At 38.6% G+C, this 27,507-nt stretch overlaps 2 protein-coding genes across 2 annotated transcripts in view; both read left to right on the forward strand.

Moving 5' to 3' along the window:
- Positions 1–530: 530 nt before the first annotated feature.
- Positions 531–9,060, forward strand: LOC134532212 (uncharacterized protein DDB_G0287625-like). The gene is made up of 3 exons (XM_063368631.1): positions 531–585; positions 2,066–3,699; positions 9,037–9,060. The coding sequence occupies exons 1-3, from the start codon at positions 531–533 to the stop codon at positions 9,058–9,060; spliced, it is 1,713 nt and encodes a 570-aa protein (XP_063224701.1).
- A 1,680-nt stretch (positions 9,061–10,740) lies between these two features.
- LOC134531582 (uncharacterized protein DDB_G0271670-like) overlaps positions 10,741–27,507 on the forward strand; it is a 30,785-nt gene continuing 14,018 nt past the window's right edge. Inside the window, exon 1 of the mRNA XM_063367298.1 lies at positions 10,741–10,808. Within this exon, the coding sequence (XP_063223368.1) occupies positions 10,758–10,808 (51 nt within the window). The 5' untranslated portion in view covers positions 10,741–10,757. The remainder of the gene's footprint in view (positions 10,809–27,507) is intronic.

Genomic DNA, 27,507 nt, shown 5'->3' on the forward strand with positions numbered 1-27,507 from the left:
ATTTCATGTCATTTGTATGTGAAGTATAAAACATCCTCGTGTCCCAGTACGACTGTTATTTATAAAATGGCGTGCGGAGGGGTAATAGTACGCAGGCATGCGTCCGAATACCCTACCATGCATCTGAATACCCCTCTTGTGCGTACCATTGCCCCTCATTCTGTATTATTGAAATTTATTTCTGTGTGGCAGTAATGTGCTATTCGTGCAGAACTTACTCACATACATAATTGTATGTGGACCCCGGTAATTAACAATACTGTCACATGCTTGGAGTGATTTTGGAAAACCATGAAACAACTGCTTTCAGATCGGTTGGCCTGAAATTTGAGTCCGGGTCTTTTACGAAACAGTTTTACCACATAACACTGTGGCACATCGTTAGACAATAAACCGAAATGTATTTCAAAGATAAAATTATTATTTCACATAATATTATGGTTCTGCAAATAAGTGCACTGACGAGACTAGGTGGTTATTTAATCTCACACAGACAGCAATTTCTTTTCTCCACCGACCGAGATGGCACAATGATGGGCCTGATATTCTGGACTCGCATCTGGCAGGGTATGGGTTCAAATCCAGGTGAGGCCATCCTGATATCGGTTTCCTTGGTTTCCCAATGCAACTTCTGGCCAATACTGGGCTACTTTCGCAACACTTGTACCATTTAAATTTCAAAGCTTAGACTACAATGTTCGAATATGCATTATTGAATTACGACCCATAGATGTCATATGCCTACAAACATTTCAATGTAAAAATTTTGGCAATTAAGCAAGTGCTTTTCAGATGTTTCGCAGGCACAAACGTACCACTAATAAAGCCGCATGGAAAGAGGAAAGTTTATCAGCGGCTGTAGCAGCTGTAGGGAGAGGAATGAGTATCAGAGCTGCAGGTAAGAATCACGGCATTCACGAAGCGACACTCCGAAAACGACTTAAGACTGGAGTTTTCAGCGGTCCTGTAATGGGAAGAAAACCTGTTTTAAGTGTAGAGCACGAAAATGAAATTTTTCTCATCTTTTGAAGTTGTGTAAACTGTTTTATAGTGTCACTCTAATAAAACTGAGACGGATTGTATTTGAATTTGCTGAACGTAATCTAATCAACCACACCTTTAACCAGGAAAAGACTGGGCTCAAGGATTTTGAGACGAAATCCTACTTTAAGTTTACGTAAACCTGAACCAACCTCGCTCAGCAGGATTCTCAGTTTCAACAAAACTGAAGTTGGCTTGTTCTTCACGAACCTTTCTGATTTGTATGAAAAGCATAAATATCCACCGAGTCGCATACTCAACGTCGATGAGACTGGAGTAACAAATGTTCAGAGACCACCATCTGTTATTGCCCCAAGAGGCCAAAAACAAGTTGGAACTGCGACTAGCCTAGAGAGAGGAAGAAATGTCACAATTTGCTGTGCCGTGAGTGCGACTGGTATTTTCATCCTTCCCATGTTTGTATACCCAGGTGCCAGATTATCTGTTGGTTTAAGACGCGGAGGACCTCCAGGAAGTGTTTACAGGATGTTCAGATCAGGGTGGATAAACGAAGAGTTGTTTTCTGAATGGCTTCACCATTTTCAACAGCATACCAATTCATCGGCAGACAATCCGACGCTTCTCCTTTTGGATAACCATTCAAGCCACACATCATTAGCTCCTTACAACTTCTGTAAAAAATGGAATTACTGTTCTGTCATTCCCACCCCATTCATCGCACCGACTTCAACCACAAGATGTGTCGTTTTTTGGTCCTTTGAAAATGGCTTATCACTCGGAGTGTTCACTCTTTATGAGAAATCATCCCTATGAAAAAATTGAGAGAGAAGACATCCCAAAATTTTTTAAGTCTGCTTACGAAAACGTTGTTAGCATTGATAAACCTGTTTCGGGGTTTAAAAAAAAAAGAATATATCCACAGAATCCGGGTGTATTTTGTGTCGAAGATTTTGCGCCCACCAATACTGAAGTGGCTTCAACTGAACATGACAACGTCGAGGAAGAGAGGAATGGACCTAACAACATCGAGGACGAGAGGAATGGACCTAACAACATTGACGAGACGAGAGGAATGGACCTAACAACATCGAGGACGAGAGGAATGGACCTAACAACATCGAGGACGAGAGAAATGGACCTAACAACATCGAGGACGAGAGGAATGGACCTAACAACATCGAGGACGAGAGGAATGGACCTAACAACATCGAGGACGAGAGGAATGGACCTAACAACATTGACGACGAGAGGAATGGACCTAACAACATCGAGGACGAGAGGAATGGACCTAACAACATCGAGGACGAGAGGAATGGACCTAACAACATCGAGGACGAGAGGAATGGACCTAACAACATTGACGACGAGAGGAATGGACCTAACAACATCGAGGACGAGAGGAATAGACCTAACAACATCGAGGACGAGAGGAATGGACCTAACAACATCGAGGACGAGAGGAATGGACCTAACAACATCGAGGACGAGAGGAATGGACCTAACAACATCGAGGACGAGAGGAATGGACCTAACAACATTGAGGACGAGAGGAATGGACCTAACAACATCGAGGACGAGAGGAATGGACCTAACAACATTGACGACGAGAGGAATGGACCTAACAACATCGAGGACGAGAGGAATGGACCTAACAACATCGAGGACAAGAGGAATGGACCTAACAACATTGACGACGAGAGGAATGGACCTAACAACATCGAGGACGAGAGGAATGGACCTAACAACATTGAGGACGAGAGGAATGGACCTAACAACATTGACGACGAGAGGAATGGACCTAACAACATCGAGGACGAGAGGAATGGACCTAACAACATCGAGGACGAGAGGAATGGACCTAACAACATCGAGGACGAGAGGAATGGACCTAACAACATTGAGGACGAGAGGAATGGACCTAACAACATCGAGGACGAGAGGAATGGACCTAACAACATCGAGGACGAGAGGAATGGACCTAACAACATTGAGGACGAGAGGAATGGACCTAACAACATCGAGGACGAGAGGAATGGACCTAACAACATCGAGGACGAGAGGAATGGACCTAACAACATTGAGGACGAGAGGAATGGACCTAACAACATCGAGGACGAGAGGAATGGACCTAACAACATCGAGGAAGAGAAGAATGGACCTAACAACATCGAGGAAGAGAGGAATGGACCTAACAACATCGAGGACGAGAGGAATGGACCTAACAACATTGAGGACGATAGGAATGGACCTAACAACATTGACGACGAGAGGAATGGACCTAACAACATCGTGGACGAGAGGAATGGACCTAACAACATCGAGGACAAGAGGAATGGACCTAACAACATTGACGACGAGAGGAATGGACCTAACAACATTGAGGACGAGAGGAATGGACCTAACAATATCGAGGACGAGAGGAATGGACCTAACAACATTGAGGACGAGAGGAATGGACCTAACAACATCGAGGACGAGAGGAATGGACCTAACAACATCGAGGACGAGAGGAATGGACCTAACAACATTGAGGACGAGAGGAATGGACCTAACAACATCGAGGACGAGAGGAATGGACCTAACAACATCGAGGAAGAGAAGAATGGACCTAACAACATCGAGGAAGAGAGGAATGGACGAAACAATATTGAGCAGGAAGGAAATGGAGAACTCTGCAGTGCAAGACTATCACCAGAGGTTGGGTGTAGTGTGGCAGGTTTTAGTAAAGATGTTTCTTCAGGAACACATGGGCGTTTTAATAACAGAGATTCTAGTTCCGGTTGTACTCCTTCTAGACTGCACGAACTTGAAGTAGGTTCAAGTGAGGTGACAACTTTTCAACAAATTTCACCTTTACCTGTTTTAAATTCGTCGTCTTCACAACAGAGACGAAAATCGAGGCCTAAGCAACATTCAGAAGTTTTAACTGCAACACCCAGGAAAGAAGTTTTGGTAAATAGGGAACAAAATGGAAGCTCAAATTTGTTAAAAGTAGTGCACCGAAATAACATAAAAGTCAAACGAAAGAGCAACATAGTTGTAGATCTAAAACTAGAAACATTTCTTTGAAGGGAGAAGAAGAATTGTTAATGAAGTAAGCTCCAGCTCATCAGAAGATGAAACATCTACCGTCATCAGTGATAGTGATGAACTAAGTGACATAAGTTTAAATTGTTTGCCAGAAGTGAACACAACTTAGGATGTTTGTCTGTTTTGTGGTGAGTTTGGCCAAGACAGAGAGTTATGGTATCGATGTGTTGTTGTTCGGGGTGGGTGCACTCAGAATGCAGTGCTGCAGAATCTGCACACAACTTTACTTGTGACTTTTGTTTTGTAGGCGCGAAGGGTCACAACTGAAAACGTAGAAAACAGCGAGGGGTCTTTAAATTAAGACCCACAGCAGTGGCGGGCTGGTGCTGAAAAATCGAATGATATACAACAAAATATATTTATTTGTAGACATGCTTATATAAGTCGATCACAAGCAAATTAGCAACAATTATACGTTCCTCGTGGATTCCCGCGGGATATACAAGACAATCATGCATACAATGATAAAACAATGTGGAGATAAAGTGGGCCAGGTGGCGAAGAGTTAGAAGTAGCACAAATCATATGGGCCGCTAGGCTAAAAGCAACAGCAAGAAAGAAATTATAATTACGATGCGGCTTGACAAGAAGTGTCCAATGCCATCGTGGCGTGCTCATATACAATCGCAGAACATTTACATGAGGCTACAGGCAGTACTCGGCGTGAGCAAAAGAAACAAAAGCAAAGAACTAAATTCAAGCAATGACCTGAAGGGTCCAGATGGCTTACAAACATTAGAAATCATGGCAAAAATACAAAGGTTAAAGCGCGGCTACAACGCGCAGGCCAGAATAATAGAACATACTAAATACAGAAGCTAAGTTTCACAGCCGAGTACATACCACAACGCGATGCCAGCCTACTGTGACAGCCTTCGAGTCAGACGGCCGAGAGACTGCGACGAATAAGCATGAAGATAAAAAAAAAATTTTGGCTTTGGGTTTTCCATATTTCTGTTTAACCTCAAACATGACCTTGGTTTTTTTTGTATCTAAAAATTTTTCAAGTATCAAGGCTATCTGGTTTGTAGGCCACATAATTATGACCAGTAATTGTATAATGTTTTAAGAATTTGGTAATTTTGTTTGTAATATTTTGTATTTACAGTGCTTGTTCTTGTGTAGTCCCAATGTTATCTAAGATATACTATAGTACCTATCTGCTGTTGTTTAAGTTATATTTGTAGAAGCTTCAATAACCGTTTATTTATTTGTATAGTTACATGTGTTACCTGTGCGGATAATGGTACGCACCAAGTGTTTTCTGTCTGTACAATTGCCCCAACTGTGCGGGTAATGGTACGCACTACAAGATTTTAAGAATAAATTAATATAAAATAAACTATTCAGAATATAATACTTTAATTTGTAATATTGTTGCAAATCCAACCCAAAAGAAATTTTCAATTTTTAATAAAGTTTTAAATAACGTGCGTGCCATTGCCCTTCCCACCCCTATATAAAAATAACATGCATATTCGGACTTGTAATTTTTTTTAATTTGAATTAATAATAGCACCACCTGTTTGAGACAGAATCACCATCTTGTATTAAGACGTAACTGTTGCAATTACCGTTATGGTCGCCATCTTGAAAATCTGTAATTTTTATGCTAGAAATTCCGAAAAAATTCCAAAAAATATTTTAAAAATTGCCAACTTAAAATGTTGATTTATTTAAACGATTTAGGTCCTCGGTTCGGTTTCCGGCGAGAGTAAACCAGTAATTTATTAATATATTTAAAAAATTCTCACTAAAAAGTAATAAAAATGTCTTACGCCCCACCCGACATTTTGAATTATGTCACCACTTGTTTAAATTTCCCTGACGACCACCATCTTGAAAATATTTATTTATTATCCGATTTTAACGAAAAAAATTCCAAAATTCATTAAATAAATTTATAATCAATATACTGATTCATTAGATTGATTCCCGTCCTTAATTCGAAACTGGTAAGAGCAAAGAAAAAAACAGATCCTTCCTCCACAGAAGCTGCCTACAGACTGACCTACCACCACCAATAACAAGGTATATACCATCAGCTGGTATGACGACATGTCCGCCATCTTGTCTTCGTCCGCTGGAGCCACCATCTTGTTTTCGTCTAATGGAGGACACCATCTTGTGTGTGTACTCGTCTTACCATCATTACCATCATTACCATCATGCTAGTTTTATTCTAACCCGCTAGAGTGCAGTAATCATTTATTATTACTGAGGTGCCCCGGCATCTTGAAATTTGGTCACCATATTGAAATCATGTAATTATTTAGCTAGAGATTCGGGGAAGATTCCAAAAGTCACCGAAAAAAATCACTTATTAATTTACATATTGATTCGATGGATTCCTGTCTTCGGTTCGATTCTTGACCAGTGACAGGTGTAACTTAATATTAAACATATTTAATATTTTGTTTTCCATTACCTTTCGTTGAATTTATTAATCATTCACTCTACGAAAAACCACTCAAGTCAATATACCTGACCATCTAAATAAATACAGTGCCGCTATGCATTACATGAAAGTCTAGTTTTCTGATACTTAGATTAACCTTTAAAATGTTCATGTACAAAACCATCCATACATATAGACCAAGCGTCTTCGGACCGCAAGACCAGGTCATGAACAATGTCAGACGTATACACCATGAACTCAGTACACACAGGAAAACGGAATGTACACACAGTACACACAGGAAAACGGAATGCACACACAGGAAAACGGAATGTTCACACAGTACACACAGGAAAACGGAATGTACACAAAGTACACAAAGTAAAACGGAATGTACACACAGTACACACAGGAAAATGGAATGTACACACAGTACACACAGGAAACGGAATTTACACAAAGTACACACAGGAAACGGAACGTACACACAGTACACACGGGAAACGGAACGAACACACATGAAACGGAATGATCACACACACAGTAGCGGAAACACACAGGTTTAGTTGGAAATCCGAATAAAGAAAAAAAAAAACATACTTTTATTTAAATATAAATAATTCATTTATTTTTCAATAGTACACACATGACAGTTAAACAAATGATTTTAGTATGTAGCCAGCTTTCCGCAGTTCTTTAAGTATAGATGATACTTCGTCGATATGCGAGTAGTTTTCTCTACGAACAGATGCCACCAACAGTCTTAGCCGGTCAACCAATATGTTTGGATCTTTCCATGATGTGTAATCAATCTCGTCTGCCACCATCTTCCTTGCACGTTTTAAATAAATATTATGATCTCTGGTGTCTTCCGTTTAAACACCAACCTCAGGGTAACTTTCATCATCGAGCCAGTGATCATCACAAGCTTGATCAGATTTATTTAATATATAACGACGTTTCCACCGTTTTGATCTCAGGACACCATCACAGTCTTCGATCTTGCCTGCTTTAGCTGCTTCAGCACAGTCTTCGATCGCGTCACCAGCTTCAGAGTCACTTAAGCAATCACTGTAGAAGGCATCGTCTTCACCGTGATTACCGTAAGAATTCGATATCGTTGATGTCGAAGTGTCTTCATCGTCTTCATGCTTCCTTTTTAGGAGTCCATAATTTTTACCAAGTATGGAGGGTCTACTGAATATGGGCTTGAATGTATTCTCACTTTACACGGTGTTGTTACTTCCATTAGTTTCAGTCTTCCCGAAGCCATCAACATTCTACAATTTATGTTCTTCGTCACGATCGGGTGAGCTAATACCATCACGCTCAGGACAAGGAAAATTATTGTCGTAATGCAGATCACTCTTCTTTATTCTAGTAGATCCATCGATGTCCTCTATGCCGTAAGTAGGCTTGGCTTTACATGTTCTATCATGTCTTTTTAAGCTGTCAATTCGTGTTAACAACCTGGTACACCGATTACAGCTCAACATTTTACGTAGTGGGTTTTTAACACAATCATTCTTCTCATGACGTCTAGCATTCCTTCTCATGACAAAATCCTTGCTACAGTACCTTCAGCAGCTGCCTTCCGATTCAGCTGCAGATAACAAACTATGATCCATGGTAACTTCTGTGACTAATGTTGGATGCAAATCTAAGAGTTTCAAATTGTAACCATTACTTAAATAGAAATTTTTAAATTTTTTCGTCAGCGAGAGTTAATTTATCTCATGCAAAGGTACTTGTTGGAAGTAGTTCTGCTTTTCAACAACAGATGACGTCACGTGTTGCTTGCAGGTAAATAATATTTATTTCTTTTATGCGGGATGCAGGATGCTCACTAACGATCGCAAAGGTAGGATGGCTTCGCTAGACTCCAAGGAGAAGGATGTTCGTCCTTCCTGTTAGTGCTTCTCAGATTTCTCAGAGCTTATTATTATTATTTGACTGAGTAATGATATTTTTTTTTTTTATTTCCACCTGATAAAAATATTGTAAGTGTAAGTAGCAGAAATTCATTAATTAAATGTAACATTGAATAAAATGACATGTCTCATTAAGTAAAAAATCCTTCATGCAGAGATATATTTCTCATCTGTAACCAGAAGCACACGGAGAAAACCACCATCATATTGACAAGAATAATCGGAAGCACACGGAGAAAACCACCACAAGTTTTCTTTGATATCATAAAATTAAAGAAAAAAAATTAATAAAATATTTAAAATTAAAACAAAAAAAAATACAAACCAAATTCTGGCTTGTACTAGAACTCTAACTTTGCACGACAATGAGAAGTTCACAAGCTTGCAAAATTGGCACAAAAAGTGGCCACCGTGACGTCACAATCCAAGATGGTGGTCTGGCGCATCACTCCTCAGCCAGAAGCCAGGCGCAAAAGCCCCTATTCTACTGTCGTTACGGGTTTTTTTTCGGATAGACTGAAACTGTGTAACTTGGGCGCCACCACGTGTAGGGGCACGTGGACCAGGCCGTAGACTCCTGGCTCGGGGGCGTGACGTGACCCGTGTGGGGACTAGGCTCGACTGCCCCTTGTGCAGTAGCACTAGTCCCACACGCCTCGGGACTCACACGGCTGCTCAGTGAAACTCGCAGAAGTCTAGGGATAGCTCTTTATTGACGTCGAGCGGCACAGGGAAACAAACGTTACATAAGTAATTACGTGAAAAGAGAGTTATTAACTGATACACTGAAATAACATGCCAACAGGAATATTACACCGGCTTAAAGACTGACCAGGTCACCTCGTGGCCTGGCCTCGAAAGTTCGTTACGTATTAAGAAATAAAATATCCAACTGTATTTAAATAATTACGTTAAGGAGCCATCCTCCCGGGGTAGACCTCGAAGAAAAGAAAGAGGTTTAAAAAATAATTATGGAGCGACGGATGTTACCAGATCAGTGAAACTAAAATTGAAGTCGACGAGGTGCGCGCAGGCCTTCTGCCCCGGGCGGCGAACGGAAGCTGACTGACGAGGCCACTGCATCATGGCCGACAGGAAGCGTTAAGTTCCCGTTATGTTACCAGGTATCCACCTGGTAACATATTAACATGACAAACCCTCTTAAACATTAAGCAAAAACTGACCACAGTGATTTACGATTATCAAACTTAACTTATTTTTAATTTATTCGTTAAAGTTCAAAAAAGTAGTTGCGGGTAGTTCCGGGGTTGCCCGCCTGAGGCGCTGCACCGTCCTTACTAACTACAACTAAAAACTTAAACACTTAGGAATTTAAAAATAGATGAAGATAAAAGGTTTACATTACAATGACTTATTATTTTAATTAAGTTTTTACGGGAAGGTGGCACTGAAGCTACTGCCTCTGCAGGGCCAAGGCTCACACGCACACACGCACACACTCGGCGGCGGGAGGTTTGAAACAGAGGGTGGAGGTGGGAGGAGAGGGGTGTCAACGGCGTGAGGCACATCGGGCTCAGGGGGAGGGCGTAGCCCCGGTCGACGTCACTACAATAATACTTTCACAGAAAATGCTTATTCATGCGCACAACCACAATTAATTTCTAATGGTCCTAGTTTTTCAGTTGGCAGTGATTTATTTCTGTTTATTTCATAAAGAGACTCGTTAATTTTCTCTAGGAATGCACATTTAAGTAAATTCTTCAAACAGAATGCAACAATAAACGAAATATTAGAAGAGCTACGAAAATTTCCAAAAAATTCATTAACTCAAGAAAGAGGGTATCTTAGTTAAAAATAAGCTTTTTTTACCGTCAATTCTTGCAGGTTCTACAATCGTATGGATTCATACTCTTTCCATATAATCGCCTTGTCATCTTTTAAATTCATTCTATTGATTAGATGTTCAAAACAATCTTCCTCTGTTCTTATTTGGAAAATCAGTGTTGTTTGAGCATATCCCTTACGTAGTTGCAGAAGAATTTCTACATCTTTAATTTCTCCTAATATTAAATAAAGTAACAAACCATGGTCATTCATCCTTTCAGTACCGGGACCTGATGGCGACTGACGCTCCATAGGAATCGACATCCATGCGTCAGCCGTACGTCAGACACACTACGTCGACGCGTGCATCAAACGCTGCATAGGAATCGCACCTTAAGTGGGACATGAGCTTTGCTCCTGGGAATGCAGTCGACTGTTACAAACACACCGCACCTGTTGAGCAGCTGTGTAAATAGAGAGTATCTAACCGGCGCACTTGAGGCTGCTATATATACAATAGTCTGACTGCGAGGCCGCAAGAGCGGTCCAACATGACAGCAACGCTCATGTGTGTGGCGTTATCATTTGCGTGTCTGGCACAGGTAAGTGCTCTCGGGTAGTAAACAGCAATCATATGCTCAGTTTCATTGAACCCTCGAACCAACTTCTAAAAATATATATTTTTTTTAAATATGCTTTAATATCTCGTTAAAAAGATAAGGAAACATGGATACTGAAATCTACAGCGACCGAGTTGAGAGAGACTTGGAGAAAGAGTCGGCCTAGGTTCATGACAAAGAATCTTCTCAGCACTGATCTGGAGTGATTTCAAAAAACCGCAGAGAAATAAATTTAAGGTGGTCCCTTACATAGTAAAGCAATAGACAAAGGAAATTTTTGAAACTAACCTTTAAAGAAAGTATTTGTTGCAACATCATATTATTAAATAAAACATAAAAAATAACATACATCTATTGCATTAATTTACGATTTAACTTATAACATTTGGTGATTGGTAGGACTGATATACATACAATTTCTATTAAGTACAAAAATAATTAAATATTCATGTGTAACATCTTAGATCTCAGTATACAACATTTGGTGGGAGTAATTTCGTGAGTGTGACGGAAATATGTAACAGGAAATAGGGAGAGGCACGCTCCATTCAATTTTTCGACGCGGCCTGCAGTTGGCGCTTGTGCTGCAGTGTGCCAGCGAGCGCAAACATTTCCACGGTGTTTAAAAAGAGAGACAGAGGTAAAGAAAGATAAAGAAATAATATACAGATGTTTATCGTTCGTTCCGCTAATAGGAGTATTGAACAACACAACACTTTGCCATGTGGGTATTATAATACGTTAAAAAAACGTAGTGAAATAATAATAGCAATATATATTGGCCGGAGCTGGCACAGGGTCCAGGGTGTGGAGCCCTGGAGCTGACCGCCATTTTGGATTGTGATGTCACGACGGCCATCTTGGATGAACTTGACCTTCAAAAATGACTAAAGAATGACTCAAAATGACTCAAAATCTCTTTAAATTTCCCAATTCCACTGGAAAAATTTCCGTTTTGAGAGAAAATTTCCCGTTTTTGTCCTAAAAAATTCAAAACTTCGGAATTCGAAAAACCTCAAAATACTTTTGCCTTAGAAAGAACCAAAATTCCCCGAGATGGCTTAAATACCCCAACAACAAGCCGCCCCTAAGCCACTGGTGAGGAGTTTTGACCTTGACCTCGACCATAAAATTCGAATTATTTAATTTTTAATCAAAAAGTTCGGAAAAAATAAAAAAATTGCTTACTTCAAATATTAGTTACTTAATTGATTTAGGTCCTCGGTTCGATTCCCGGCGAGAGTAAACCAGTAATTTATTTATAATACCTATATGAAAAAAATTCTCAATAAAAAGTAATAAAAAGGTCTTACGCCACACTCGACATTTTGAATAATGACACCACCGTTGCACTTTTCGTTACGGCCGCCATTTTCGATTTTAGAAACATTGCTTGATTCGTTACGCCCACCATTTTGGATGAGTATGACATAATCGTGGCACGGTTCGTTACCGACACCATCTTGGATTCTAGATCGTCGCAATTTTCGTTATGGCGTCATCTTGAAAATCCGTATTTATTATGCTAGAAATTTGACAAAAAATTATAAAGATTTTAATTAATAAATATTTAATAAAATTATATTTAAAAAATGTCACGGAGTCCTCAGTTCGAACCCGGTGAGGGGTGAGGTCAAAAATAAATGGCGACAGATCCTTCCTCCACAAAAACCGCCGGCAGACTGACCTCCTACCACTAATATATATATATATATTATCAGCTATTACGACATGTCCGCCATCTTGTTTTCGTCTGCTGGATGCCAACATCTTGTTTACGTTTACTAGAGTGCGCTACGTCATATTAGTTTAAGTTTTACCTACTAGAGTGCAGTAATAATTTATTATAACTGAGGCACCCACCCTCTTGAAATTGTGTAATTACTTAGCTAGAAATTAGGGAAAAATTCCAGAATTCATTAAATAAATCAGCAATTAATATACTGTTTGAATCGACGGATTCCTGTACTCGGTTTGATTCTCGGTCAGTGACAAGTGTAACTAAATATTAAATAAATTTTATATTCTGTTTACTATCACCTTTCGCGGAGTTTATTAATATTTCACTCTAATAAAAACAATTCATAACAATATACCTGTCCCCGACGAATAAAATACGTTGCCGACAAGCCTAACATGAAGGTCTAATTTTTTTCAATACTTATATTAACATCTAAACCGTTCATGTACAAAGCCATACTTATAGACCAATCGATTTCGGACCACGAGATCGGGTCAAAAAACAATGTCAGACGTATAGACCAGTCATTTCCGAACCTCATAACCTTCTTTGTCGACAGCTAAGATAACATATTTCGACCAGTCAAGACAAAGTCTTCGAACTGTCAGACCTAATGTATCATAAAATCAATTACAATCAATTAGACCAACGTAACATGTTTTATGCATACTAAAGGACCAAGAGGCATTAAAAAATATTTTATCAAGACCAAGTGGTTTTAAATTAGTAAATATTCAGAGTCACTACAGATTTTACTACGCACAATCATCGAAAAATAAGCTCAATCAAAAGCACGATCAACAAAAAGGAAGCACAATCGGAAGCACAATTATCGAAAGGAAGCACAATCGGAAGAACCATCAATAAAACGGCAGCACAATCAACGAAAAGGAAGCACATTTGGAAGCAAATCAACAAAAAGGACGCACATTTGGAAGCACAAAAAGACTTTTAGAGTTAAAAGACTGTTGGAGCCTAAGACCGCTGGAGCCAATGACCATTGGTGCCAATGACCGATGGAATCTATGATTGTTGGAGGTATTATATCCTATCGTAAATTGACGATCGCATCCCACTAATTTGAATGTTTTCACATTGCACATGCACGTCCTTTTCATTATATGCACTTCTTTTACTCGAATTTACGTTCAAAGGTGCGCCCTGTTCGTTAAATGTACATCCTTTTTTGTAGAATTTTCGTCTAAATGAACGACCTTTTCGTTAAATGCGTGTCCTGTGTATACATTTCGTGTCCTGTGCGTAAATTGCGCGTTGTTAATGTACATTGCATTGTCATTGCGTGGTCATGGAGTGTACATTGCGTGTCCAGTGCGTGTATTGTGTACACATTTATTTTGTCAAATTTGTTTCCAATTGTGCTTATTTTTAAATGTGGTTTTGACAAGTGTACCTATTATTCTAAATGAACCATGTTTTGATTGCATATTATTATTCGACAGGTTGCGTGTATATAATCGAGTCCCCAGACGGTAGGACTTTCAGTTTGTTACTGGCCGTGACGATGTAAGGATCGACTAGTTCGACTCATCTGTTGCATACGTCGCGTAATTACTGGTTCTTGTGAACTCGAAGGCATCTTTACCATCTTTAATGTCGAACTCGAAGGAGGTTGTACCATTGTCTACGGGAATCCTGACGTCAGCGACGACGATGTTGACGCAGATTCCGTTGGCAACGTCGACGACAACACTAGATGAGACTTAAAACAGTGGTGGTACCACCAACAGAAGAGAGCTTAATGCCTACAGTATTGGCTGCAGAGAAATCCACGATGAATAACATTTAAACGTTGATGGAGACACAATGAATGGTGATTCGTCAACAATTATCGTGCATCGATGCCGTTACTGTGACAAGAAGTTCTCAAACAACAGTAGTGCTCGACGTCATGAGAAGAGAGAATGTGCTACGAATCCTCCTCGCAAAATGTTTGGCTGTAACCAATATCGCAAGCAATTAAGAAGGCATTATAATTTAAAAAGACACTTGCAGACATGCAAAGGTCCTGTTGCACGTCAGAAAGTAAAGGTTTCTCTCCAACGACGATTAATTGATTCGTTTAAGAATACACCGGGAATTGGTACTTCTGCGGCAACATCATCTGGTTCAGGTCTGAAAGGGTCTTCTTCGTCAACTAGACATCCTTGTGGCTACTGCGATATGACGTTCGCATTTTCCCATGATGCACTAAGCCACGAGAGGAGTAAATGTGTAAATAATCCTTCTTATATGAAGTTTCGCTGCGATGAGTGCCATGTTTGGTTTACACGTATTGACAGTTTGTGAAGGCATGCGAAAAAATGTAAAGATGGAAGTCCACGTGCCAACTGATGATCTACTCGCAGACATTTTGACTCCTCGCTTTATATTGGAGACTCGTATGCGTACGAGCACAAAAACAGATGTCGACTTACGGACATGAATATAATATTTTGACTGTTCGGTGCATTACAGATAAATGATAACGGACATTTCGTGGAATGTTCAAAGACTACTTTTATCTAAATGCTGTTAGTGAGTCGAAAGGCATTTGAACTTTTCTTGTGGATATCAAGCAAAACATTATCAATCTGCTTACTGATGAAGTACCTACATACGGATTTTTAAAATATAACTTTTGGTTGGACTGTTTACATGACAAACCTTATCCCTTCGTGGTCAAAGTGAATAAATGCGCATTTAAGACAGTCAATACTCCTATTTACAATTCCGACGATGTGAAGCAGTGTGTTGCACATGGTATCGAGGAACTCTGTCCCAAAGAAAAAGACTACGTAGGCAAAGTACCTGGCTGGTCTCTGTCTTCAATAAACCATTTGGAGCTAAGAATTAATCAGTTCAAGCCAATGCAGAACAAAATGTTTAATTAATGGTTAACTTTAGCTGGTGTTCCTGTAGTAGGAAAGGATCTATGTAATAAATTTATTTTTAAAATAAAGATTTTTTTTTCGAACCTGTCGTTTTTATGTTACATTGATGTGATATTTTAATTAAATTTATTTTTTGCATTGACGAAGGCTGTAACTGAGTAGGTACTGTAGTAGAACTTTTTAATCAGTATATTAATTGCATATTTTTTTTAATGTTATTTAAATTTTTCTAGAACTTCTAGCTAAATAATTACGAATTTTCAAGATCGTGGCCATATCGGCTTATTGGAGGCTGGTATATGAGAACTTAATCCTCTTTCATGATTTTGAAAATGATTTATTGAATAAGAATATTTTTACATACAATAATTTTTTTTTTGCATTCGCCAAGGATTGAAAAAATGACAGGAATCCATCGATTCTATCAGTAAAATATTTGCAGATTTTAAAATGATTTTTGGAATTCATCCCGAATTTATAGTTAAATAATTATAATTTTCCATGATGGCACACAAATTTCAAGATGGCGTGTGCCACAGTATTAATTAATAAATAATTACTGCTCTATAGTGGGTAAAAAAAATAATATGGCAGTAGCGCACTCTAGCAGACGAAAACAAGATGGAGGACGTGATGTCATACCAGCTGGCAGTATATATACCTTAGCATTAGTGGTGGGAGGTCAGTCTGCCGGAGGCTTCTGTGGAGGAAGGATATGTTGCCATTTTTATTTGTGTCCTCGCCGGATTCCAACCGAGGACTCCATGACAGTGCATTTTTAAAATAATAATTTATTAAATTTTTATTATTATTTTTTATGATTTGTAATTTTTTTCCAAAATTCTTGCATTAAAAATTTGGTATTTTAAGATGGCGAACGTAATAATATTTGTAATGGCGTTTTAAAATTTTTATTAAAATTTAATTAATTAAGTTTTAATAAATTTTAACATTTTCCCCGATTTTCTAGCATAAAAATTAGTTTTTCGAGATGGCAATTTTAACCAAAATTGCAACAATTACATCTTAATACAAGATGGCGGCCATGGCATCCTAATTGTTAAGGTCTTGTCTTGGAGGTTTAGGGAGGCTATGGATTCTTAAGCCTCATTTAGGATTGTTGAAGCCAATGGCATTTTTGAGGACTAAATCGGGAATTTTTTTTAAAAACATGCATTTTTCACTCCAAAAAGATAATTTTTTTTTTTTTTAAAATTTTTGGAGGATTTTTGGCAGGATGTTTTTCCAACAAAACTTGACAATTTTGCATATTTTGGGTTAATATTGGGCAATTTTTGGCAAATCTTGAAGGTCAAGTTCAAGGACAAGGTCAAAGGTCAAAGGTCAAGGACATACACGATGGCCGCCGTGACGTCAAAATCCAAGATGGCGGTCGGCACCAGGCACCTCGCGCTGGCGCCAGTCACTAGACATACATTTTTATACTACTCATTCCTAAAAATTATTTGTATAGATTGAGTATTAATAAAAAGTTCTGTAATTGATTCTATGACGTTTTAAATTTTTTTAGTTTCAGTACTTTTTTGACATGTTATTTAATCCTTTTATAATTTTCACATAAGAAAACAACGAACTAATTATGAAATAAATCATATCCGTAGTAATTTTCTGAAACGAAAAGATATTGTTTATAACTTTTTTTAATTATCAGGGTGTTAGATTATACACACCATAGAAACACTCGCTAACAATATTAATACAAAATATGCCACAAATAGGATATAAACCAATTTTAAATTAAAAAAATCAATAATCAATTTTCTGAAAGAGTAAGTAGGATGTAATTTCTAGTTAACATATGTTAAAATGTTATAGCAATATTAAGTATGTATATTTTTTGCGGTTTGTTTAGAAATATTAGTTTAAAAAAATTACGATCGTGGTTTATTCAGTATACAGTCGCTAGAGAGTTCTATGGGCTTCTAAACTGCTTCGCTGCTAACGCAATTTAAGGTTAGATGACAGTGTTTTGTGTTTACTTTATGCCTTCTCAAGGTCTGCTAGCACAAGAAAAATACATTACTTTGCAGATTAAACATTGCCTCACTGTTATCGAAACTTCAGGCTAGGTGACGAAATGATGTATTGACAGTTAAGGCCTCCTTAAGATCTGCTAGCACATGCAACATATATTAACTGGCTGCTTAAACACTGACTCGCAAAAATCGTACTTTTAGGGTAGGTGACAATGTAATGTGTTGATTGTATAGCCTCCTTAAGGTAGGATTGCTCATGCAATATCTATTACCTGGCTGCTTAAAACTTGCCATGCTGCTGTCGCCATTTCAGGCTATGTGAAGTGTTGACTGTTAATGCCTTCTCAAAGTCTGCTATTACATGACACATCCATTACTGGCTGCTTAAATACATTCTCACTACTATCGCAATTTCATTCTAAGTGACGACAAGGTTTGTGGATTGTTATGGCCTTATAAAGGGCTAGTATTTCCTGCACATCCATTAAAATGGTTGCTTAAACACTGCCTCACTGCTAATGTACTTTGAGGCTAGGTGACGATGTGGTGTATTGAACATTATGGCCTCCTCAATGTCTGTTATCACATGCAGAATCAATTACCTGGCACCTAAAACACTTCCTCGCTGCTATCGCAATTTCAGGAGGTTATGACGTGATTTTAGACTGTTATGGCCTATTTAAGTTATGGTAATAAATGCAACATCCATTAAATGCCTGCTTAAAAATTACTTCCTTGTTATTGCACTTCCAGGTTAAGTGACGTGTAATGTATTGACTTTTATGGACTCCTCAAAGTCTGCTATAAAAAAATCCATCATTATTATCTGGACTTTTAAACACTGCCTCACTCCTATCGCACACACAGGCTAGGTGATGGTGAGAAATACTAACTGTTATTGCATCATAAAGTTCTGCTAACACATGCAAAAACTATTACCTGGTAGCTTTAACACATCCTTGAAGCAATTAAATGTCAGGCTACGTGACAATGTGATGTGTTGACAGTTATGGACTCCTCAAAGTCTGATAGAAAAAGCCATAACTAATTACCTGAACTCTTAAACACTGTCTCACTCCTATCGCACATTTCGTTTAGGTGATGGTGTAAAATATTAACTGTTACTGCATTATCAAAGTCTGCTAGCACATGCAAAAACACATCTTCGCTGCAATTAACTTCCAGACTAAGTGACAATATGATGTGTTGATTGTTAATGTCTTCTCAAAGTCTGCTATTACATGACACAAACATTACCTGGCTACTTAATAACTGCCTCTTTGCTATCAAACTTTAAGGTTATGCCATATGAAGATCTGCTATACAATGCTACATCTATTACCTGGTTGCTTAAACACTGCCTCGCTGCTATCGCCTTTTTAGGCTAGGTGACCATGTGATGTGATGACAGTTATGTCCCTTAATGTCTGCTAGCACTTGCAACACCCATTACCAGATTACCAAAAATTAACTTTCTGCTTTCACACTTCAATTCTGGGTGAAGATGGGATGTGTGACTATTATGGCCTTCTGAAAGTCACATGCAACAACCATTACCTGGCTGCTTAGAAACAGTCTTCCTGTTATCGCACTTTCTGGCCAGGTGACGATGTAATGGGTTAACTGTTATGGCCTCCTCGAGGTCTGCAAGCACATACAACATCCAATGCCTGGCTCCTTAAAACTGCCTTCTTGCTATCGCACTTTCACGACTGGTACATTGTGATATGTTGACTTTTATGGTTTTCTACAGGGCTGTTAAAAATTAAACATTAATTACCTGGCTGCTTAAACACTGCCTCGCTGCAATCGCAAGTTCAGGCTAATTTCCAGTGTTATTTGTCGACATTATGGTCTGCTCAAGGTCTGGTTGCTCATGCAACATTCATTACCTGGTTGCTTAAAAACAGTCTCTCTGCTATTGCACTTTCAGGTTATGTGATGATGTAATGTGTTACTTATATTTTTTCTCAAAATCTCCTACCACATTAGACTTTCATTACCCTACTGCTGAAACACAGCTTCGTTTCTATCGCATTTTCAGGGTAGGTGATGATGTAATATGTTGACAGTCATTGTCTCTTTAATGTCTGCTAGCATATGCAACATCCAGTACCTGACTACCAAATCACTTCCTATATGCTATCGCACTTACAGGCTAGGTGATATTGTGATGTGTTCACAATTGTGGCCTTCTTAAGGTATGCTAACAAATGCATATTCGATTTCTTGGCTGTTTGAACATAGTCTTCCTGCTATTGCAATTTCAGGGTTGGAAACAATGTGTTGGGTTCACTATTATGGAATTCTCAAGGGTTTTTGCACATGCAACATCCATAATCTTGCTGCTTAAAATATTTTCACTGCTAACATAATTTCAGACTAGATGAGGTTTTGATGTTTGACATTTAAAGCCTCCTAAATGTCTGCTAGTATGTTCAACATCTATTACAAAGTTGCTTAAACACTATTTCGCTGCCTTCACACTTTCTGGGAAGGTGATTATATAATGTGTTGTCTGTTGTGACCCCCTCAAGGTCTGCTAGCACATGCAACATCAAACATTTCTCAACATTTCCTACCACATAAGACATTCATTACCCTACTGCTGAAACACAGATTCGATTATATTGCACTTTCAGGCAAGGTGACGATGTGATATGTTGACTGTTATGAACTCCTTAAGGGCTGGTACACATAAAATAAAAATTACCTGGCTGCTTAAACATTGCCTTGCTGCTATTACACTTTCAGGCTACGTGGAGATGTAATTTGTTTACACCTATGGTCTCCTCCAGGCTTGCTAGCACATTAAAGATCCATTAATTGGCTACTCAAGCACTGACTAGCTGCTATTACACTTTCATGTTAGGTAACGATATATGTTTTGATTGCTATGGACTCCTCAAAATCTGCTAGCATATACAACATCCTTTACCTGGTTGCTTAAACACTTGCTCATTTCAATTGGTGACGATGTGATATTTTAACTATTATGGTCTCCTCAAGGTCTTCTAACTCAAAAATCATCAATTACATGGATGCTAAATATTGACATACTGCCATTGCAATTGCAGACGTGGTGTTGATGATATGTATTGACTGTTATGGCCTGCTATATGTCTGTTTGCTTATGCAACATACATTAGATGGCTTCTTAAACATTGCATCGCTGCTAGTGAACTTTCAGGCTAGGTGACGAGATGATTTGTTGACTGTAATTGCCTTCTCAAGGTCTCCTAGCACATGCAACTTCCATTACATGGCTTTGTAATTAATTCAACTCTGATATCGTACTTTCAGGCTAGGTGCACATTCCAATACTTGGCTGCCTAAAACCATGCTTGTTGCTACCACAATTTTAGGCTAGGTGATAATGTGATATGTTGATTGTAAAAACCTTTTAAAGACTGCTATTACATGACACATTCATTACCTAGCTGCTTAATCACTGACTCGCTGCTATCGCACTTTCTGGTTAGGTGATTATGAGATGTGTATACTGTTATAGCCTTCTGAATATCTGCTATTACATGCAACCTCCATTACCTGGTTGCCTAAACACTGCTTCCTGCTATCACACTTTCATGATAGGTGATGTAATATTGCTTAATTTAAGGTATCCATGTACATTAAGCATTCTATACCTGGCTTCATAACACTGTCTGGCTGCTATAGCAATTTCATGCAAGGAGATGATGTATTTTCGATTGGTATGGCCTCCCCATTGACTGCAAGCACATGCAACATCCAATATATTGCTTCTTAAACATTTTATCCCTGATATTGCACTTTCATGCTTGGTGACTATGTGATTTGATGAATTTTATGTCCTTTTTAAGGTCTTAAAATATATGCAACATTCATTATCGGCCTGCTTTAACAGCACCATGCTACTACAACACTTTCTGGCTAGGTGAAAATGTAATGTGTTAACTGTTGTAGTCTCCTCAAAGTTAGCTAGCACATGCATTATCCAATGTCTGGCTCCTTAAAATTGATTCTTGCTACCCACTTTCAGGCCAGGTAAAATGTGATGTGTTAACTAATATGGATTTCTACAGGGCTGTTACACAACAAACATTCGTTACCAGGCTGCTTGAAACCTAACTCGTTTCTATCACTTTTTCAGACACGGTGGAGATCTGATGTGTTATCATTTTTGGCCTTCTCAAGTCCTACAAACACAAGCAGCACCCATTATTTGGTCGCCTAAACACTGCCTTGCTGCTATCGCAATCTCATTCTAGTTGACGAAGTGATTAGTAAACTGAAGGTATCCTATAACATGCAAAATCCATTACAAACTGCCTCACTGCTATTGTAATGTTAAACTAGGGGATGATGTGATATGTTGACTGTTAATGGCATCTCTGATTCTGCTATGACACATCCATTAACTGGCTTCTTAAAAAATGTCTCGCTGCTGTCGCACTTTCAGGCTTTGTGCCAATGTTTTTGGTCGAATGTTATGGCTTCTACAAGGTGTGCTTGCCCATGCAACATCAATTATCTGGCTGCATAAACACCGACTCGCTGCTATTCAGGTTAGGTAACGAAGTGATGTGGTAATTTTATTTTTCTCAAGTTTTACTATCACATTAGACTTTTATTACCTTGCTGCTTAAACACATCCTCATTTCTATCGCATTATTAGGGTAAGTGAATATGTGATATGTTGACAGTTATGGTCTCATTAATGTCTTCTAGCACTTGCAACATCCAGTACTTGACTACCAAAAATTGCCTCTATGCTATCGAACCTTCAGGCTAGATGATATTGTGAAGTGTTGACTATTATGGCCTTCTCAATGTTTGCTAACTTGTGCATATTCCATATCCTGGCTACTTAAACATGGTCTCCCTGCTTTCATAATTTCAGGCTGGAAAACAATGTGATAGGTTGACTGTTATGGACTCTTCATTACCTGGCTGCCAAAAGACTTCACTGCTATCATAATCTCAGGCTAGGTGGAGATGTGATGTGTTCACATTTATGGCACTATCCAGGCTTGCTAGCACATAAAATATCCATTAATTAATTACTCAAACACTACCCTTTAGCTATTAAACTTTCAGGTTAGGTGAGGATAGTTTGTTTTATTGTTATGTACTCCTCAAGATCTGCTAGCACATACAACATCCAATACCTGGCTCCTTGAACAGTGCCTCACTGCTATCACACTTTCTGGGTAGATATCAATGCGATGTGTTGAATGTTGTGGATTCCTAAAGGGTTGTTACATATAAAACATCAATTACTTGGCTGCTTAAACACTTCTTCGCTTCCATCATACTTTCAGGCTTGGTGACGATGTGATGATTTTTATGGCCTATGATATGTGATTTTTATGGCCTTTTGCATGTCTGCTATTACATGTATCATTCATTATCTGGCTGCTTGAACACTGCCTTGCTGCTATCGCACTCTCATGCTATGTGACAATGTAATGTGTTGATTGTTATGACCTCTTACAAGTCTACCTGCGCAAGCAACATTCATATCTGGCTGCTTAAACACTGGTTCGCTGCTATTTAACTTTCAGGCTGGGTGATGATGTGAATTGTTTATTGTTACTGTCGAGCCGTTAAAAAGAAAACTTATATGACAGCTATAACATTAGCAGACAAAAACAAGATAACATATCAATGTCCACCAAGACATAATAAGATGGAAATAATATATTCCTTGATACTAGTGTTGGTGATCAGTATTTTGTTAACCTTTGTGGAGGAAGGATCCTTGGCAATAGTATATTTGATATGGTTTGGTCACATGTTATTCTTATGGGACTACTGCTTGATAGCTTGATGACTAGCTGGCTTGCCAATCGTGTGGAATTTTCCATGTACGGCTTTTTCCGTTGCTCTTTTACCTCTATAGCCATTTTTGACGACTCCACATTCGTCATATTGGATTCCACAATTTTTTTGAAAATCTGAAATTATTTAGCTAGAAATTCGAAAAATATTCTAAAAAACATCAAAAAATTAATTATTAAAATAATTATTCATTCAATTAATTTCTGTCCTTGGTTCAATACTGGCTCGATGCAACAATTGTAATTTAATGTAAAAATATATATTTTAAAAATAAAATGTGAAAAAATCCCAAAAGAAATAAATTCTTCGTCTACCAGTCTCCAATTAATTCGATCGATTCTGGTCCTTGGTTCGATCATTGATTGATACTAAAAAAAAAAAAGAAAAATTATGAAAAAAAAAATTAATTATAAAAAGTTGAGACAAATACTAAAGACCATTAAAATTCCTCACCCACTAGCTGCTAAAAAGCTGCCAATTATATCTGGGCCACCATCTTGTTTTCAGTAATCGATTAAAGAAGCGCTAGTATCATGTAGTAAACACATAATCTGCTAGAGTGCATTTTCGCCATAGTAGTTTAATTTTTACCTGCTAGAGTATCAATATACAAAACTGCCATGTCATCCGCTATATTGTCGGCCATCGTGGCCACCATCATGAAAATCCTTAGTTATTAAGCTAGAATTCCTAAATTCATCAAGAAAATCACTTATTAAAAATGATGATTGATTCGATCGATAATCTTAAGGTACGCCCAGTCGGTGGCGAGGCATGTCTATTCAGTGGTCAGTTACGTTCGTGCAGTAGGTGGCAGACACATCCAGTTGGTAGCTAGGCATGTAATCGGCCGCCAGGTACATTCAGTTTGTGGCTGACATGTCCAGTCAGCGACAATTCAAGTCCTGTTGTTGGCTAGACACATCAAGTGTGTGGCAAGGTTCATCCAGTTGGTGGCCTGGCAAGTCTAATCAGTGACTAGGAACGCACATCTAGTAGGAAGCAAGACGCATTCAGTTGCTGGTCAGGCATGTCAATTCAGGGTCAGGCATGTATTTAGCAGACAGACACATTCAGTTTGTTGGTTAGACATGCCCAGTTGGTGGTTAGGCACTTTCAGTTTTTGGTCAGAAACAGTTTGGACAGACACATCAGTCGGTCGGTCAGGATAAAACCTCAAGTTGTTGGTGAGATACATCCAGTAGGTGGCTAGGCACATCTATTAAGTGGCCAGAAACGCAAGTCCAGTAGGTGGCAAGCCATGTTTAAGCATGTCTATTCAGTGGCCAGGCACATAATCAGTGACCAGCCATGTCTTGATGTAAGCTATGCATGTCAGTGCTTGGCCAGGCACACACGTCCAATCGGTTGTTCAGGCTAACACGCCCAGTTGATAGCAAGGCACGCCAAGTAGGTGGCCAGAAACATCTATGCAGTAGCCAGGAACTCATGTACAGCATGTGACCAGACCATATACAATTGGTAGCCAGGTGCATCCAGTAGGTGGTCTGAAACATAAAGTCAGTAGCCAAAAGGTATTTTTTCTACGATACTCAGCGAACATTTAAAATAGGTTATGAAAGATTTCATAGATTTCATAGATATATTTAATCGATACTCGGAGAAAAAATTTAAATTGTAATGTTCAATTTCAGACGTATAGACCAAGCTCTTCGAACCACGAGGCAAATCATATCCTGAGTACAGACTTGTCGATAATCATTCGTCAAAAAAAATAACATTTGGAAGCATATTAAAAAAGCACATTTGGAAGCATATTAAAAAACACATTTAAAAGGAAGCAATTTTAGTGGAAAAGACGGAGCTTTGGACGAAAATTCAACTCAGTAGGATATGATCTCATCGCAAGAATACGATCTCTTCATAAGGATACGATCTGGTCACAAGCATACAATATCGTTAAAGGGATATGATCACATCGTAAGGATACGATCTCTTCACAGGGATACGATCGGGTCATAAAGATAATTTTTCATCGTAGGGATACGATCTCATCGCAGGTTGTCGATCTGATCGCAAGTTGTGGTGGAATAAAATGCCTCCAACAGGCTTTGACTCCAACAATCTTTAGCTCCAAATGCCATTAGCTCCATTAGTCTTTGGCGAAAGTCACTGACTCCAACAGTCTTTGGCTACAAAAGTCATTGGATCTAGCTGTTTTAGACATAACTTCTCCAACAACATTTGGCTACAAGACTACAAGACTATGAAGCAACAAGACTATGAGACTACTAGTCTACGAGGCTCCAACTAGCTACGAGCCTATGTGGCTACATAACAACGAGACTACAAGACTACATGGCAACAGGCTACAATGCAATTTGGCTACGAAGCTTCAAGACTACAAGAATATGAGGCTACAAGACTACGAGGCTACAGGACTAAAAGTCTATGAGGCAACATGATTATGAAACTACATTTCTACGAGGCTCCAACTAGCTACGAGACTGCGTGGCTATGAAGTTACGAGGCTACGAGGCTACATTACAACAGGCTCAGAGATTACAGGGCTACGAGACTACAATATGGCAACTGGCTACAAAAGCTCCATTCAGAAGCGAGACTTAATTGATCTCATGCAAATAACTTGTTTCAAGTAGTACCGTTTCTTCCAACAGTTGATGCCACATGCTGTGCGATGCGGGATGCTCACTCACGATTGCAAGAGGAGGGCTTCGCTAGACATCATGAAGAAGTAAGTTTGTAATGCACAATAGTGTTTCTCAGCTGTCTCGAGATATAGTAATCGCCTGAGTAATAAGCCTTTCATTGCCGAAAATTTTTTGAAAGTGAGAATGTTCAATCCTTGTTGGATAATTTTCTGTTTAAAATATAGAGGAAGATTTTGATGATTTATCAAGAACAATCAGCATGGTTCCAAATGCTGTAACGTCTACATTGCCATATGTGTGTGGGGTACTGTGACATTTCGTTCATTAAAAACAACAATGCTCAAATTCACGAGAAAGGAAACTGTACAAAGAGTCCTTTGCATAAAATTCCAGGTTTTAGCAAGTTACGGCTTTAAGTTTGGACGAAATAATATTTGTTTAAGAACTTGAAAACCTGAGAAGGTTCACTTTTTTCGTCTAATGAGAAAATGTCAGTGTTTGATCCGAATGAATGTGGAACTGGTATAAATCATCTGACATTGATATCTGCATTGCCTGCATTGAAAGTTTATGAGACTCCATGGCCAAAGAAACGGAAACAAGATATTGTACTACACGGAGAAAATTATGACACGATTCCTTCGATGAGTCATAAAGTATTTGACCTTTCAACAGAGGAATTCTGATAGATTGCCTTTGCGCAGGTTGAAGTATTACATAATAATACTGGAAACCACGACAAAATATTCAACTTTACAGAAAATGAGAACAATACAGACGAATTAGAATCTATCAAGACAGAATATTGTGACAAAGTGCTGAGACCAAAACGATGGAAACGATGCATTCAAAAAAAATTATTCCAATCAAGTTTGTGATAACTGGGACAATGACATTAGAGACTTTGAGGTTAGGGTTAGAGTGGATATGGCTTCAGAAGTCTAAAAAGTAATTATAATAAAAATGCAAGTAAATGACAGCAGGAGACGATATTGATTATATGACATTGGAAGATCGTAACATTTGTTGATCATCTGAGACTGCTGCTGGCTACACTTAGTGCAGGAAACTATTTGCGCGATAATGAAGTATCCCTACATATATAATCATATTCTACTTATTATATCGTATACCTTTCATGGGATTGTCTCCTACTGTTGAGATCGTATCCATTTAATTAGATACTGATGGTATCATATGATACTGATGTTAGTGTATCCTACTTATGGAATCGTATAACTACTGATGGAATCGTATACTACTGAGGAGATCGTATCCCTTTCATGGGATCGAATCGTACTGATGGAATTTTATCCTACTGATGAGAACATATCCCTTTGATGGGATCATATCCTACTGATGATACTGTGAGTGTAAAAACAATTGCATGAGAAGGCGATTGTCATTTGAGGTGTCGGAGCAGTTGCCAGCCTATTATGTGAGACATGATCCAATAGGAACACTGAATTGTTGCATGGATGCGAATACATAGTATATCTGTGCCTAGGACAAATCGCTACATCTTCATAGTACCAGTGGTCTCAAAAAAGTGAACTTTGTTGAGAGTCCTCATCCCAACACCCAAGGAGTTATCTG

Source organism: Bacillus rossius, chromosome 5 (assembly GCF_032445375.1).
Source record: "Bacillus rossius redtenbacheri isolate Brsri chromosome 5, Brsri_v3, whole genome shotgun sequence".
In the NCBI taxonomy this organism is placed as follows: Eukaryota; Metazoa; Arthropoda; class Insecta; order Phasmatodea; family Bacillidae; genus Bacillus; species Bacillus rossius.